This window comes from Mustela lutreola, chromosome 1 (assembly GCF_030435805.1).
Source record: "Mustela lutreola isolate mMusLut2 chromosome 1, mMusLut2.pri, whole genome shotgun sequence".
Lineage (NCBI taxonomy): Eukaryota > Metazoa > Chordata > Mammalia > Carnivora > Mustelidae > Mustela > Mustela lutreola.
In genome coordinates, this window is record NC_081290.1 from 227,953,166 (window position 1) to 227,971,236 (window position 18,071).

General features: G+C 35.7%; 1 protein-coding gene across 3 annotated transcripts in view; it reads left to right on the top strand.

The window, feature by feature from the left end:
* The window catches only part of RSF1 (remodeling and spacing factor 1), a 165,082-nt gene that overhangs the window by 88,959 nt on the left and 58,052 nt on the right, over positions 1–18,071 (top strand). For 2 of the 3 annotated variants that reach the window (XM_059188100.1, XM_059188089.1), the window contains exon 5: positions 11,064–11,218. In XM_059188100.1, the coding sequence (XP_059044083.1) occupies positions 11,064–11,218 (155 nt within the window). Of the gene's footprint in view, positions 1–11,063; positions 11,228–18,071 lie in introns of those variants that run through there. The other variant, XM_059188110.1, reaches the window with a different exon arrangement.

The window sequence follows — 18,071 nt, forward strand, 5'->3', positions numbered from 1 at the left end:
TGTGTTTCTTTAATCTCTTCTGTATGAGAATATAATCTCTGAGGCTAAGGCAGTCCTTTTTTTTGTGGAGTTGGAGACTTGCCAGGACCTAGCCTAGTGCCCAGCACAATACCCATAGTGGACCCTTAATTATTTCTCAAACAAATATATTTAACATGGTGGTCCACATCAGCACATGTACCTTACACGTTAGGAAGCTGGAATCTGACAAAAGGTAATGCAAAGAAAAACCCATTGTTAGGAATACAAGAGAAGCAGTATTTGATTTTCTATTAGATATTATTTATTTATTTCTAATTGTTTTAATTTGGCCAGTTCATTTTCTCACTTTAGTGTATTTTTAATCTTTACATACGTTTCTTTATTAGGGTTCTGAAGAAATCTGAGGAATATTTTGCACTTTTGGGGGCATAGTTCTTTTTTAAAAATATCTTGGTTTTATATTTGTATTTTTTATTATATCTTATTTTTAAGCAATCTGCACCTAGTTGGGGCTCAAATCCATAACCCTGACATCAGAAGTTGCATATTCTACCAACCAAGCCACCCCCTCTTATTTATATTGATAGATATATTTGAGTGAAAACATTTCATGTAAAACTTAAAATAAAATTTTTATTTTTTAGTCAGTGACACTGGGATCGCTATTCAGAACTTTATATCTCTGGGGCACCTGGTTGGCTCAGTTGGTTAAGCCTCCTTCTCTTGATTTCGGCTCAGGTCATGATTTTGGGGTTGTGGAATCTAGCGCTGCCTTTGGCTCCTCGCTCAGCAAGGAGTCTGCTGGAGATTTTCTCTCTGTCCCTCCCCGCTGCTCTTGTATGTTCTGTCTCTCTTTCAAATAAATAAATCTTAAAAAGAAGAATCTTTGTGTCTCTAATATTCTGTTTTTTACAGTGTGATAATTTAGAATTTATTCCATTAATATCCATAGTTTATTTTAATTTTGAAATGATTAGGATCTATAAATAAATCTGTAACTAAAGTAGGGAAAACTAGTGAATGCATAACTGGCTTATGAAAAACTTCTTGACTTTAACTCAATCTCTGATTTTGCTCGTTTTGAGTTTTAGCAGATTTTTGTTAGTGGTTATTGTTTTAAAGAGATAATCTGTGGAAATTTAGAGTATTTATTTGGGTCAGGGAAGCTCAACTTTCATGCCTTAAGAATAAATGTGAATTGAATGAATTTATAGGGGAATGTTTTATAAGCACCCATCAATAATAATATATTATGGTTCTCCATATAGTTAATCTACTAAATGGAAATTATCAAAGTAGTCCTGAAATGAAATTCATTTACCATCTCTCCCTGTGAATACATACACTGAATGAAATTCTTTTCATGTCTTACCACTTCTACTATTTCCTCTATCAACTTTGCATAGTTAATTAAGAGATATTCTCTCCTATTTTGTAGACAAAGAAAATGTGACAGAAAAATAATTATGATTATTATTGATCTGTTGTAATGCTTTAAACAATTTGTAATGCATAGTGTTTTAATTAGATCATACCCTAATGGATGTTGTTAGAGAGGTGTTTAGGAAATGTGTTTAGAGTTGACTATGTTTAAATCTGGGTTCCGTTGCTTACCATCTGAAGGCAGATTGCTTAATTTCTTTGATATTCTCTTTCCTGCACTTTAAAATGAGCATGATAGTAGTTATTTTGAGAACTATATAAATTTATATTGCATACCAACTTGTGTAATTAAGTATGATGCTATGCAATTGTGGTCATACTGATGAATATAGCACAGCTCTAGAATCTATAGATGAGCTTCAAGCACCTGTGGAAGTCCCTTTTATTGTAAATAGTAGCTCTTAGTTTTATTTAATATGTGTATTTTCTGGGAAGTACCATAGTTTTCCACAAATCCTCAATTTGGTCTGTTTGTGCTTCATATACTTGACACCTTCTGTGACGTGTCATTTCAGTTCCTTTAAATTGATAAAATAGTCCTACTTTTGACAAATGTGGTGACTGTCTTGTTTATAGAAGTCTCTTAATTTTGTGAATGTTAATGTAAAAAGCTTTGTATTTTTCCTACCTGTCGCCAAAATAATCACCTTAGTTGTCATTAAATACATTATGTGCCCCAAATAATATGTACGACATTATTCTACTTTCCCCTGATGCCATCCTTCCTGGAGTCTGGTATTTAGATTAGTATGCCAAACTCTAAGAAGAACATTAATATAGTAGAATAAGTCCTGTATGTGAAGAACCACAAAGAAGATGATTGAGTGAACTGAAAATATTTGATCCAGCAGAAATTTAGGGAGATAGAATTAATCTTTAAACATTTAAAGGATTGATTTGTTTAAGTATTTCTCTCAAGCAGGATGAGTGAGCCAGGATCAGTGAATACAAATTGTGGGAAAATAGAACTGAGCTTATAGAAGTGAGAACATTTGCTTTTTTATATTGCAGAGAAATTCTTGTCTTAAAACATAGATATTAAAAACATTTTCTAAAATTGTAGAATTAGGGTGTTTACAGAGGCAAAAATCTTTTTAGCAAGCAATTGCCTTAGAAAGTGAGATAATTAGTGAAGAGCAAGTAAAGCAAGTAGAATTTTGACTTTTTTATTTAATAGAGTATACCTCGATATTTTTCTCCCATTGATGAATATTGTTTTTTACTAGTGAAATGAAAAATCTGCTTCCCTTTCTTTAAACTATTTCTTTAAAGTAATGCTAATTTTCTGGGATATTTCTGGTGTTGGAGACATGTTTCTGCCTAACTCTGAAAAGAAGATTATATGACAAAAGTTATCTAGACTTTAGAATTCTGTTTTTTTTTTAAGCTGTAAGACAGTCTTTCTAAATGATTGATAAAATTAAAATGTAACTGAACTTTGCAACTTAAAATCAAATGGAATATTTTTATAAAAATAGAGATCCATAAAAAAGGAATTTTCTATATTTGATCTTCTGAAAATTTAATACCTAGACGGTATATAGTGTCTGCTCTCAGACTACACAATGGAATTAAACTAGAAATCAGTTACAGAATGAGATCTTTAAAATTCCCACATGTTTAGATATTAGCTAATACATGTCTTCATAACACATGGATCAAAGAAGACCTCTCAAGACAGATTGTTTAAATTATTTTTAATTAAATGAAAATGAAAATAAAATATATCAAAATTTGTGCTTGAAAATTTTCAGTGAAAACAATACTTAGAAGAAACTTCTCATATAAGCAAAGGCTGGTTCTTTGAAAAGATTAGTTAAGATTGATAACCCACTAGCCAGGCTAGCTAAGAAAAAGAGAGAGAGCAGACAAAAATTAGCGATAATCAGAAATGAAAAAAGGAACGTCGCTACAAATTCCGTTAACATCAAAAGGATAATTAAGGAATACTATGAACAACTCCATGTCCTCAAATTCGTAACCTTGATGAAATGGGCGAATTCCTTAAAAGACAGAATCTGCCAAAATTCTCACCAGAAGAAATAGACAAATATGAACAGGGCCTTCTCTGTTAAAGAAATTGTACCAGTAGTTAATAACCTGAAGCAGAAAGCACCAAGCCAAGATGGGTTCACTAGTGAATTCCACCAAACATTTAAGGGAGGAATTATACCAGCTCTCTTCAGTCTCTTTCAGAAGATAGAACAGGGATAATTCCTGACTCATTTTATAAGGCCAGCATTACCCTAATAACAAAATGAGGCAAAGATATTACAAGATAGGAAAACTTTAGACCAATATCTCTCAGGAATATAGATGCAGAAATCCTCAAAAATTTTTTTTCAACATCATACTTGAAGTCCTAGCTAATGTACTAAGAGAAGTGAAGGGATTAAGAGGGAGAGATTGGGAAGGAAAAAATAAAGCTGTCATTATGTGCAGATGAGATGTTCATCATTTTTATAGAAAGTCTGAAAGAGTTAACAAAAAACATTTCTGGATTTTATAAGTGATTATAGCAAGGTGGCAGGAGATGAAGTTAATATACAAATGTCCATTACTTTCCTGTATATGATCAATGAACATGTAGACCCTGAAATCTAAAACATAATACCATTTATTGGGGTGCTTGGGTGGCTCAGTGGGATAAAGCCTCTGCCTTCAGCTCAGGTCATGATCCCAGGGTCCTGTGTTCAAGCCCCACGTCGGCTCTCTGCTCCACAGGGAGCCTGCTTCCTCCCCTCCCTCTCTCTCTGCCTGCCTCTCTGCCTACTTAAATCAGTCAATCAAACATAATACCATTTATATGATCTCCCCCAAAATTGACATACTTAATCAGGTAAAATAAATAAATCAAATAAAATATGAACAAATTTATCTTAGGAAAAATATAAAACTGATGAAAGAACCCAAGAAGAGACATGTTCCATATTTGTGGATAGGAACATTTAATACTATCCAGATGTCACTTCTCAACTTAAAATCTATAGACTTAATGCAGTCATAATCAAAACTCCTGCACATTATTTTTTGGATATTGACAAACTTTTAAAAAAATTTATATGTAGGGGCACCTGGGTGGCTCAGTTGGTTGAGCATCTGACTTCGGCTCTGGTCATGATCCCTGGGTTCTGGGATCGAGCCCCACATCGGGCTCTCTGCTCAGCAGGTAGCCTGCTTCCCCCTCCCTTTCTGCCTGCCTCTCTGCTACTTGTGCTCTTTCTCTATGTCAAATAAATAAATAAAATCTTTTTTAAAAAATTTATATGTAAGGGGCGCCTGGGTGGCTCAGTGGTTAAGCCGCTGCCTTCGGCTCAGGTCATGATCTCGGGCGTCCTGGGATCGAGTCCCACATCGGGCTCTCTGCTCGGCAGGGGGCCTGCTTCCCTTCCTCTCTCTCTGTGATCTCTTCCCTTCCTCTCTCCTACTGTGATCTCTCTCCTCTGTCAAATAAATAAATAAAATCTTAAAAAAAAAAAAAATTTATATGTAAAAGCAAAAAGCCCAGAGTACTCAACATGATACTGAAGTAAAACTAAGTTAGAAGACTGACACTAACCGACTTCACAACCTGTATAAATTTGTAATTAAGACAGTGTGGTATTACTTAAAAGAAGAGACAGATACAGGAACACCTGGCTGGCTCAGTTAGTGAAGCATGTGACTCTCAATCTTAGAATTGTAAGTTTGAGCATTGGATGCAGAGATCACCAAACCAAACCAAACCAAACACAAAAAGAGTAGACAAATACGTAGTGTAGCAGAATATGGAGCCTTGAAATAAGCCCATATGAAGGTGCAAAGGCAGTACAGTGCAGAAAAGGTAATAATACTGGGGGGAAAAAAAGGATATCCATATGCAGAACAGTGAATCTAGATACAGACCTTACACCCTCAACAAAAATTAACTCAAAATTAATTATAGACCTCCTTATAAATGCAAAACTATAAAACTCCAAGAAGATAACACAAACAAATCTAGATGATTTGGGGTTTGGTAGTAACTTCTTTGGTGTAACAACAAAGGCACAATCCATGATAGATAGTGATAAAAGCTGGTATAAAAGCAGTGATAAAAGCTGGACTTCATTTTATTTAAAAATTTCTGCTCTGTAAACTGTCAAGATAATGAAATCTAAGCCACAGACTGGGAGGAAGTATTTACCAAGGATGTATTTGATAAAGGCCTGTTATCCAAAATATATAAAAAACATTTAAAACTCAACAATAAGAAAACAACCTGATTTAAGGGGCATTTGGTTGAGCATCCAGCTCTTGATTTCAGCTCAGGTTGTGATCTCCAGGTCATGGGGTTTGGCCCACCTTGGGCTTCCTGCTCAGCGGGGAATCCACTAGCCTTCTCCCTCTCTCTGCTCCTCTCCCTGTTCACACTTGCTCGCGCTCTCTCTTTCTTTCTTAAAAAAATAAATAAATAAATAAATAAGAGAGATCTTCAAAAAAAAAAAAAGGAGAAAGAAAACAACCTGATATAAAATGGACCAAAGACCTTAACAACACGTTGCCAACAAAGATGGCAAATATACACATATATTTGTATGGATATACACATGAAAAGTGGTTCACATCATATATCATCAGTGAAATATAAATTAAAATGAGATACTACTGTACGCTTATTAGAATGGCCAAAATCCAGAACACTGACCACAGCAGATGCTAATGAGGATGTGAAGCAACAGGAACTCTCAGCCTTTGCTGGTGGAAATGCAAAATGGCTGCTTTGGAATACAGTTTGATGGTTTTTTATAAAATTAAACACCATATGATCCAGGAACCAAATACTCCTTGGTATTTGCCCAAAGGAGTTGAAGAGTTATGTCCACACAAAAATCTACAAACAAATGTTTATAGCAGCTTTGTTCATATTTGCCAAAACTTGAAAGCAACCAAAATGTTATAACTGATTAACTGAACACTAAGAACACTTTGAAAGTATGTAAATTTTACATCAATAAATATTTTAAGAATTGTAATGGTTTGACAGTCATTCTCAAAAAGCCAAATTCTAAATAAACAGTGTGTCGAGTTTTCATGTATCCAAAATGACAAATTCTGTCAAAGACATTTCTAAACCATATGCTGCTAGTATAGTACAGTGATTGAGAAGATGGTCTTGGAAGTCAGACTATAATTCAATCCTGCCTTTAATCTGTACTAACCATGATGTTAGGCAAATTACTCTACCTTTCTGTAGTGTCCTCACTTCCTCCTCTATAAAATGAGTGTAAGTATAGTACCTATTTAATCAGGTTATATTGGGATTATATGAACTAGTTAAAGTGCTTGGAGTAGTGCCTGGAACATAGTAATTACTTATGTTAACTTCTGTTATTGATACTACTGCTGTTGATATTACTCATTAATGTCTTCCTTTAGGTTCTTGGCCCCCATAAGAAATACTGTCATACTCCATTATCCTCCCTGTTTTGTCACCTATTAATTTGGATTCAAATGAAAAAGATGGGATATTATTGGTGGACCCTATAATCATATACTATAGATACTTACAAAGAATTGCTATATTCACACTGTGCTGTGCCATGGAAATAGATGCAATGCAGTTTCGTAAGGAGTTCCAAATTGTGGGAAAAAGATATGGGCAAGTAGCAAATGATAATAGAGGGTCATAATTGTGATCTGTGTTGGAGATCATTCTGGTGTGTGCTCTTTAGGACCCAGATACTTGGCAGAATATGATGCTAGTGCTTGGCTTTGTTTTTGTTTTGTCTGTTTTTTTGTTTTGTTTTGTTACGATATTGTACTATCAGCTCAATTGATTCCTAAAGGTTTAATCCCTTTTACTAAGTCTTAACTCTGAACAACCCTTAGACTAGAAAAAATCATATTCCACAACATAATAGATAGGATGATATACTCCATTTCACCAAAGTCTAAATTAACTTCAGATACAGATAGTGCAACACAAGAGTTTTTAGAATCTCTTTAGTCAGTCGGTCAATCTGCTTGTTAATCTGACCTACCCTTTCCTCTGCAACATATTTGTCCCGTCTCAGTTAATAGCAGTCACATCCTTTCACCTGCTTAGATCTAAAACTTGGGTCACAAAATTTGACTTTTCGTTTTCCTCTCCTGTCACATCCACTGTATCAGCAGATCCAAACATCTCTCCGTGCAAAGTGTATCCAGTGTGACTGTTCCTCATCCCCTTTATAGCTGTGTTCTTATCTAAGCCATCATCATTTTTGTTTTTGTTTTTAAATTTTATTTATTTATTTATTTTTTAAAAGATTTTATTTATTTAACAGAGATCACAAGTAGGCAGAGAGAGAGGAGAAAGCAGGCTCCCTGATGAGCAGGGAGTCCGATGTGGGGCTTGATCCCAGGACCCCGGGATCATGACCTGAGTCAAAGGCAGAGGCTTTAGCCCACTGAGCCACCCAGGTGGCCCTGGTTTGTTTTTATAAAGAGTGATTTATTTAATTCAGAAGAGGGAGCATGTACACATGCATCAGTGGGTGAGGGGTGTGGGGAGGGAGAGAGGGAGAATCTCAGACTGTGTGTGGAGCCGGAAGCTAGGCTCCATCTCACCACCCTGAGACTATGACTTGAGCCAAAATCAAGAGTTGGGCGGCCAACCCACTGAGTTACCCAGGCACCCCTTATTTTTGTTTTTAATACAATTCAGTGGTTTTTAGTATATTCACGAAGTTGTGCAGCCACCACTGCTGTCAAATTCCAGGATATTTTCCTCACCCCATAAAGAAATTCTGTACTGCATACCCTGCACATTAGCAGTTTTTTTTTTTTTTTTAAGATTTTATTTTATTTATTTGACAGAGAGAAATCACAAGTAGATGGAGAGGCAGGCAGAGAGAGAGGAAGGGAAGCAGGCTCCCTGCTGAGCAGAGAGCCCGATGCGGGACTCGATCCCAGGACCCTGAGATCATGACCTGAGCCGAAGGCAGTGGCTTAACCCACTGAGCCACCCAGGCGCCCCCACATTAGCAGTTTTAGTCACCATTCTCCCTTTACCCAGCTGGTGGCATCTGCCAGTCTGCTTTCTGTTTCTATAATTTACTATTCCAGACATTTCATAAACAGAATCATACAATATGTGGCCATTGTGTCTAGCTTCTTTTGAAGAGCATAATCATTTTAAGGTGCATTTATGTAGTTAAATCAGTACTTTGTACTTTTTTATCGCTAAATAGTATTGTCTTGTAGGGATATACCACAGTTGTTTATTCATTCTGTGCTTGTCTTAGAAAGAATAGTTGGGGTAGCCATGCGGAACATATTCCAGGCTAAGAGCGGAAGTGCAAACAACTTACATCCTGAGAGAGAGAGAGAATGAATGGTATTTTGGAGGGATATATCTAGTATACCTGAGTGAAGGAATATTTTAGAGCAAACAGAGCCAGCAATGGAAGGAGAGAGAGCAGAGCACTGAATTGTTAGCCATAGTCTATTTTAAGAGTTTCTATACATAGTGGTAAGAGTTTTGGGTATAATTTGAATATATGTTTATTTATAAAAATCCCCTCTGACTAGTTCAAAGTTGGGATTTAAAAAAATATATTTTGCGTATTAAATCTCATCTTTAGATCAAAACAGAATTCCAAAGTTGGGTAGTTTCCTGTTTTCATATAATTATGACTACGTGAATCTTGCATTTTAACACAGTATTCAGGTTAAAGCTTTTTAGGGAGTTCTCCAATAAATTTTTCTGCTTAATTCGATTGTTTTGTAGTCTAGTAATTGATATGGATTTTGTAGCAGTATTGGTTCTCTTCTAATGCTGGAAGCGTTTTAAAATAGGTATAGTGAACAACTTAAATTCAGTGAACAACTTAAATTCAGTTCGCAGCATCACTTCAAAAAATAACAAGAAGCTTGAGGCACTTTTTCATATGGAATTCTTAGTGTACTAAACACAGTAATAACATTAAGTGGATAAAGCCTTAGGTTAGAAGCAGATTGGTGTAATGAAGTTAGGAAATAGGAACCTGGCCAAAAATAATTTTTTTTTAAAGATCGTATTATCTGTCAGAGAAAGAGAGCAGAAGTAGGGGGAGTGGCTGGCAGAGGGAGAAGCATGCTCCCTGCTGAGCAAGAAGCTAATGCGGGACTCTATCTAAGCTGAAGGCAGACAGGTGCATAAACAACTGAGCCCTCCAGGCATCCCCAAAATAAATTTTTTTCATGTCTCTAAGTTTTAAGGTAATTTTTTTGTGAAGTGGAGGCAGTGCCAGACAGGATTCTGAAAAAGCATTTGATCTTAATCTGACCTCTTACTATTAGATAATTAAAATTCTAAAACTTCATTTTATTTATAATATGTGTAACCTATGGATGCATTCTCATACACAATATTAATAAGATGTATAAATCTATATGCTCATTCACATACATAATAACAAAATGGTTGTCATTTTAATTCTGAAAAATTGTCCGTCAGTGGCAATTATTTTCCCTAGGAGGCCATTTTAATAACATTCGAGTGAATCCTGTCTTTTATTCTATAGATAAGGAAGCTGAAGCCTAGTGAAGTTACAGGACTTGTACAGGAGCACTTAGCCATCTAGGTTAGAACAGGAATTCTTTTTATTCATTAAATATTTCCTGACTTAAGAGCCTACTTCATAAGGCACTGTCCCTGCTATCATCACCAGAGTTGAACTGGGGTAGAGGTTGCAGGGGACCGGAGAATAGAGAACACATGTGGCATGACAGACAAGAACAGAAGTAATTTCATCTGAATGGGAACTACATAGGATTGGAGGTGCATACACACACAGTGTTTTGACAACATAGAGGGGAAGCTCATGGTGTTAACTCAGTGGCAGATCTAGAACTGACTTTTCCAACTTTTAGTCCAAGGTTTCCTTTTTTCTCTTCACTGTTACACATTGCTTATCTGAGAAGGAGAAATATCCAAGTGAGCTTTCTTGTTTATAGGTGGCATTTAAATCAGCCATCTAATACAACTCTGGTCTGGGTATTAAAGATAGAGAATTAATAGGTTAAATCTGATTTATTTGGGATTTTCTTGTATTTTTGGTTCAAATTGAATTCTCATCCTGTAGTTGTAAACTGTAATTGACAGAACAGCATTCAGTTTCCCGAATTCTTAGGTTTTTTAGCTGTGTTGTAAGAGCTGACTTTGCTATAATTACTCAGACCTGGATCGTAATTTTATAACAGTATCAAATGTTATTCTTTCTCTAGGTAGAACAGAGTTCTTATTCACAAATGAATCAAGAATGTGACCCATTTTGTTTAAAAAAGTGCTTCTTCAAGGAAATTTTACATTGCTTTTGTACTCTTTAGAGATTACATAGGACTTTTAAAAATTATTTAACTTTGATTTTTGTTTAATTTTGTTCCTGCTGTTCTTTTCAGCCAAAGAGATTCACATTGCCATTTTAATCCGTAGGGTATATGTTTCTTCTGTTTTGGAAAATAATATATTTTCATATGCTTTTCTTTCCTAATAGTTAGATTCAAGGTTAATTAAGATGAGGTGTACCGGTGTTTTGGATGTTCTTAAATGTGTTTTTCTTTTTAAAATTCTAATTTCTAATAGGTATTATTCTGAAAGCTCTTTAGGACAGGATTACAATTTTTATGCTGTTTTGTTTTTTTCCCTTATTTAGAAATCGAAACGAGTTGGCTGAGACTCTTGCCCTGCTGAAAGCACAGATTGATCCTGTGCTACTGAAAAACTCTAGCCAACAGGACAACTCTTCCCGGGAAAGTCCCAGCTTAGAGGATGAGGAGACTAAAAAGGAGGAAGAAGCACCTAAACAAGGTTTTTTTTGTGTGTTTTGTTTTGCTTTGTTTTGTAATTTCTTCTCTCTTCTTCCACTTCTATTTCCAACTATATTAATTAGAATTCTTTCAGTTTGAAAAATTGGAAGTCTTCCTGTAGAGGGAGATTGATTTTTCTTTTCTTTAATGAAAAATAAGCAGCAAAAGGCCATTGAGTACATTTTCTCTTTTATATTGTACATTTATAAAATTTAAATAAAAAGTACAGATCATCACAACGTATTTTTTGCTAATTTTAAGAAAGCAAAGATACTTTATTGAACTCTTATTATTGTAGTAAAATATGCATAACATAAAATTTATCATCTTAACCATTTTTAAGTATACAGTTCCATGGCATTAAGTGCATTCACATTGTTGGGCATCTGTCACCACCGTCCATCTCCGGAGTCATCTTCCCCATCTGAAACTCTGACAGTTAAATACTGACTCCTCATTTATCCCTGCACCCCCAGCCCCTGGCATCCACTATTCTGCTTTCCATCTCTGTGAGTTTGCCTTACTCTTGGGATGTTCTGTCCAAGAAATCATAGAATATTTGTTCATAGAATATTTAACTGGCTTATTTCACTGAGCATAATGATAGGCTGAATAATATTCCGCTGTATGTGTTTATCACATTTGTTTATTCATCTGTCTGTGGACAGTTGGCTTCTACCTTTTGGCTGTTGTGAATATTGCTGGTAGGAACATGGGTGTACAAATAGCTGTTTGAGTCACTGCTTTCATTTCTTTTGGGTATATACCTAGAAGTGGAATTGCTGGATCATATGGTAGCTTGCAGATCTGCCATACCACTTTTTACAGCTGCTGGGCCATTTTACATTCCCCCTATCTGTGTTACCTTGCAGTCCACCAAACGCTACACATGCATTTTCAGTCATCATAGCATCTCCTTGAGGAAACTGCTGTTATTATGGTTTCAGTTTTATAGATGAGGTAATTGGTAAGTTTATAAATTTGCCCTGTGTCCTATATGTAATAAATGGTCAGAGTCTGGATTTGAACCCTGGTCTTGTATCCCCTGTACTCTTCAACTACAGTAATCTAGGGCTGTACTTCTCAAACTTCAATATGCATGCTGTTTATCTGGTGATCTTTTTACAGTGCAGGCACTGAGTACATTGGTCTTGTGTGAAGTTGATAATTTGCCATTTTAGTTACCAAGGACCTAGGTGATGCTCAGGCTGCTGGTCAGAGAATCACACTTTGTTTAGCAAGGTTACAGAGGCAGTTTCCTTCTAACCTTTTATTTATTTAAATAGAGCAGAGTCTTTCAGACAGCTGTTCCTGAAAATATTCCTCAGTGAATACTGATATTTTAACACTAAACACAGTTAACAGAGATGCTGTGGGGGAGGACATCTGTTTAAAAAGTAGCACAGGAAGAGGAGCAAGACATTTAACCTTCTTTGATTTTCTCCTTTCTCTTTTAAGTAGTGTCTCCTCTTCTGTTTCTCTTACTCCAATAGCAAAATGTTGTTTACTCATTTAGGAAGTACTTAATGTACACCTGCTATGTGTTAAGCGCCGTTTTAGATATGAGACTTCAATAAGTAAAGACAAATCCTTGCTTTTGTGAAGCTTACATTAAAGTGGATAAAATAGCTGACACATACCATTGACCTTGTGCCAAGTACTGCTCAGTGCTTTACATGTGTTAAATCATATAATCTTCACAACCACTCTGTTAGGTATGATAGGTAGGTAGTATTTCAGGTTTTTTGTGGGGGTTTTTGCGTTTTGTTTTTGTTTTTTCCAAGTGAGCAAAGGGAGTCAAAGGAGAGATTTGAGTGACTTTCCCAGGGTCACACAGCCTGTTAGTGGCGTGTTCACACCTGGGTAGTCTTTGGTCTTTCTCTGGGGTTTGTGTACTTTAGATGCTACAGAAACACATAATTTGTGGGAGTCAACATTTTTATTCAGCCCCTAAAGCCCCCTCTCTTACTCCGTCCTCTTGATGTAGTTATTGTGTTCTTTTCCAAGCAAGACCAAAGAAATGGGATTCTGACTTGTCATTTTTATTACTTTCAGATGTAAATAAACATTGCCTTTGGGCAGGGAGGGGAAGGAAAGCAGGGATATTTGGAAATCAGACATCAGGAAGGAAAAAAATAAACAGGAACTGCGGAAAGAATAAAACAGCTACTCATTCTTGCAGCTAAAATAGATTTTTCTTTGTTTGTTGAATTGTTATGCTTTGTATCCAACGTTAGTAAAATTTTTTTTAAGTGCCAAGAAGAAATGAATTGCTTATAAAAATAAGCAAAGAAAAGATCCAAAGATGGCATCATCTGTCTTAAAAGATTCACTAACTGAGTAATTAAATCATTTTTTATTTCAAAGGTAATTGAAATTGTCTTTGGAAAAGTCTGAATTTCTTAAACTGGCATTCAGAATCTCACAGTCTGGCCTCGAATGATATTTCTAGTGTTATCTCCTGCTAGTTTTTTACATCATCACTGGTTCCGGGTTAACTAAATGCATTTTCTCCTTGTGTCTTAGGCATTCCTTCTGTGTCCTTATCATGCTTTTATCTCTCTGGGATACTTTTCTTGCACTCTGGAAATTCTAGTCATTCAGGGCCATCTGGAATCTCAGAATTTTGATCTTTTTCTAAGTTCTGCCAGCATTTAATTAAATACTATATTTTTTTTCCTACTTATATTAGGGTCAGTCATACCACCAAGCTTGAAGCTCTCAAATACTTGCTGACTTGTTCTTCTCAAACTGTGATAGATGATAGATTTCAAAGCAAGTGTTAGGTATAATGTAAGCCCTTCTCTATCTGTTTAAGACCCAGGATATCTTGTTTGGTGGTATACTACCAGAAGTTACTATTCTTCTAGGACACCATAAAGTTTAATGTATATTTTCACTCCCATGTTAGATACTGTATTCTAATTTGGAAGGTACCAGAACACTAAAAAAGAAGTATGAGGAAAAACAAAGTTGAGGGAAATCCTAACCTTTGGTTTCTTTCTGCTAATTGGAAAAAGACTTTCCTTTTGTTAGCTTTTGTATCATACACTTCTGCCTATATGCAGAATGGGTAAAGACTACCACTTGAGAATGTTTAATAGAGAATTGAAATTGTAGATAGGAGCTTACAAACCTGATTTGGCCTAAAACCTTTTTTTTGTTTGTTTTTGGTTTTTTTGTTTATACAGTGCTGCTTTTTGTTTTGTTTTGTTTTGTTTTTAATTAAGGTGAAAGTCAGCATTTTAAAGTATACCATTCAGTGTTTATTTGTTTGTTTTTGTATATTCACAATGTTTGCAACCATCACCACCATCTAATTATAGATTTCTATCACCCCATGAAGAAACCCTGTAATAATTAAGCAGTCACTTGCCACTTTTTACCTACCCCTATGACTGAATAATATTTCCTTATATAGATACATCACATTTTGTTAATTCATTCATGAGTTGATGGACATTTGAGTTGTTTTCACTTTTTGGCTATTATGAGTAATGCCACCGTGAACATTCATGTACAGATTTTTGTGAGAACATGTTTCCACATGTGTGTGATTATTTTTTGTTTTGTTTTGTTTTTTAAAATTTGAACTTGCTGTGGACATTTAAAACTGGAAATTAGGGGGCGCCTGGGTGGCTCAGTGGGTTAAAGCCTCTGCCTTCGGCTAGGGTCATGATCCCAGGATCCTGATATTGAGCCCCGCATCAGCCTCTCTGCTCAGTGGGGAGCCTGCTTCCTCTTCTCTCTCCCTACTTGTGGTCTCTGTCTGTCAAATAAATAAATAAATAAATCCTTAAAATAAAATAAAATTAGAAATTAGAAGAGCTGATAACAATGGAGGTTTGTTTTTGCCTATCAGCAGTGAGCTGTACCTGAGTGATGTTTGACTCTCCTTAGAATTTGCATTCTCCAGTTTACCTTAGTCCTCTCTGTGTCCCCCGAAATTGGGCTTAGTCTCAGTTGCTTAGCCTAGTACTTACATTTTGTTTTTCTTATGATATAGTTAAAGTAAAAAAATTACTATATTCATATATCTGTCACATGTTGAAAAAACAAGAGAAAGAAAAATGGGAATGTGACTTGTTGGCAGCAGTGAAGAATATTCCTGTGGTTACAAAAGTTTAAGTAAGCTACTGATGATTCTCTTATGACCATTACTAATGTGATTTCTAATATAAAGTCTAAATTCAACATGGCAAAATAATACAACTTAATCTATTATCTTAGTCTGCTTGTCTGCCATAACAAGATACCGAGCTTGGTGACTTTAACAACGGAGATTTATTTTCCCCCAGTTTTGAAGGCTAGAAGCCCCAGATGGAGTGCCAGGAGACTCAAGTTCTGGTGAAGGCTTTCTTCCTGGCTTACAAATGGCTTCCTTCTCTCTGCCTCATGTGGCCTCTATTTGTGTGTGTAGTGAGAGAGTGATCTGGTATTTTTCCTTTTCTAAAAGGGCACTAGCCCTATTGATTGTGGCTCTACCTTTTTTATATCATTTAACAATAATTATCTCACTAAGACCCCATCTCCAAATACAGTCACATTGGGGATGGGGGCTTTAACATGAGTTTAAGGGGGGAATAATTCAGTCCATACATATAGTGTTATGAAACAGTACTGTAGTAATATGATGGGTAAGGGAAAAGATACCTAATGGAGAAATTAGGAGGGACAAGGGGAGAACTGCAGTTTTAAGATTTGCTTCTTAATGCTATGATTTGTTTCTGAATGCTTAGCTGAATTGAAGACTCCTCATGGGCACTGCAGATCATCAAGCCTCATAGTACAGAAAAATCTTGTATTGTATGGTTCATTATATGTATTTATGTATATAGATATATATATGTATCAATATATATAGATATGTACATATCTATATAGAGATATATATACATATATCTATGTATATAGATAAATATACACATGTATATGTGTATGTATATAGATATATACATATATCTATATATCAATACGTATATGTATCTATATACATCGATATATATAGATATATGTAGATATCTGTATATCTTTTCTTTTAATTCCATTGTACTTGGACATACAGTGTTATATTAGTTTCAAGTATACAATATAGTGATTAAACAATTCCATATATTCCTCAATGGTTGATGAGCAGTTACAGATTTTTAAGAAAAAAATATTACATGTGAATCAAAACTACTTTTTTCAACGTTGAGTTTGGGTTCAGCAAAAAATGTGTCCCAACTAGACTGAGCATTTATATACGTAAGTGCAAATGCAAATACACTTGTTCATAGTGAATAGATTACTATGAACAGAAGGACAAGAATTTAAGTCATTTGTTATATTCTGTATTGTAGCTGATGAAAGCACAGATAATAATAGTACCCATAGTGATTTATTTGTAGCATTTATTAATCATTTTAAATGACAGGAGCTAATTTGGATATGGTTCCTTAATGAGCCCCAACTTTAGGAGATGGCTTTTTTGTGTATTGAGGGGAAATTTTAAAATACAAATGTAGGGGCACTGCACTGGCTCAGTTGGTGGAGCATGTGACTTTTGATCTCAGGGTTGTAGATTTGAGCCCCATGTTGGGGGTAGCAATTACTTAAAAATAAAATCTTTTTAAAAATCATCTAAATAGGTCATACTTAGAAAAAGTTACCTAGGGGCGCCTGGGTGGCTCAGTGGGTTAAGCCACTGCCTTCGGCTCAGGTCATGATCTCAGGGTTCTGGGATCGAGGCCCGCATCGGGCTCTCTGCTCAGCAGGGAGCCTGCTTCCCTCTCTCTCTCTACCTGCCTTTCCATCTACTTGTGATTTCTCTCTGTCAAATAAATAAATAAAATCTTAAAAAAAAAAAAGAAAAAGAAAAAGTTACCTAGACGTGTTCCTCCTTTGACTATTGTGATCATATCAAACCAAAGCTTAAATTTGAGATGATGACATTTTATAGAGACTTTTTTTTTTTAGGATTGTATTTATTTATTTGACAGAGCACAAGCAAGGGGAGCAGCAGAGGGTGAGGGAGAAGCAGGCTCTCCACTGAGCAGGGAGCCTGATGCAGGACTTGATCCCAGGATCTGGGGATCATGGCCTGAGCTGAAGGCAGATGCTTAACTGAGCCACCCAGGCGCCACAGAACATGAGGCATTTAAAGACAAAGCAGTTCCCACACCTATGCAATGTGAATGCTATATACTTGCTCCTGAAGTTGTCAGCTGGGAGAAGATAGCTCCTAGATGCCCATATGAATTGCTATATAGACTGTGGCAAAGCGTATACCAGGTTTTAAGCCCCTACTCCTGTTGGCAAGCTGTCTTACATCCATCTTGGTGGACCATGCAGTGTGATCCTGTAGAGGTCTTGTGAATCTGAATGCTTAGCTGAACTAAAGAAGACTCCTTATGGTCACTGCAGAGCATCAAGCCTCATAGTATAGAAAAATACTGTATTGTATGGTTCATTCATTATGCAAAAAATTGACCTATGAGTCAATCTCTAAGCACAATTAACCTGTTCAAAAGGTTAATTACCATGACTGTGAGGTTTCATTTTTAACTTTTTTACACACAGAAAACATCCATATAATGATACAATGAAGTTTTGTTCTTTTAACTTTAAAAAAATGCTGTCTGGGACTCCTGTGGCCCATAGATGGCTTAGCCGTGATGTGGTGGAAGGAAGCCTTGGTGGGGGGTGGGAGGGCAGGGGTATATTTTTAATATAATTTAGGTAAAAAAAAAAAAATCTAGCCTTATCAACTAATATTTTCTCAAAGACTCAAGTTGGCAATAAAATTGAACACTTTGAATATTATAATTTTATTAGTTGATTCACTCATTTTTATGAACTTGATTCAGTAGGAA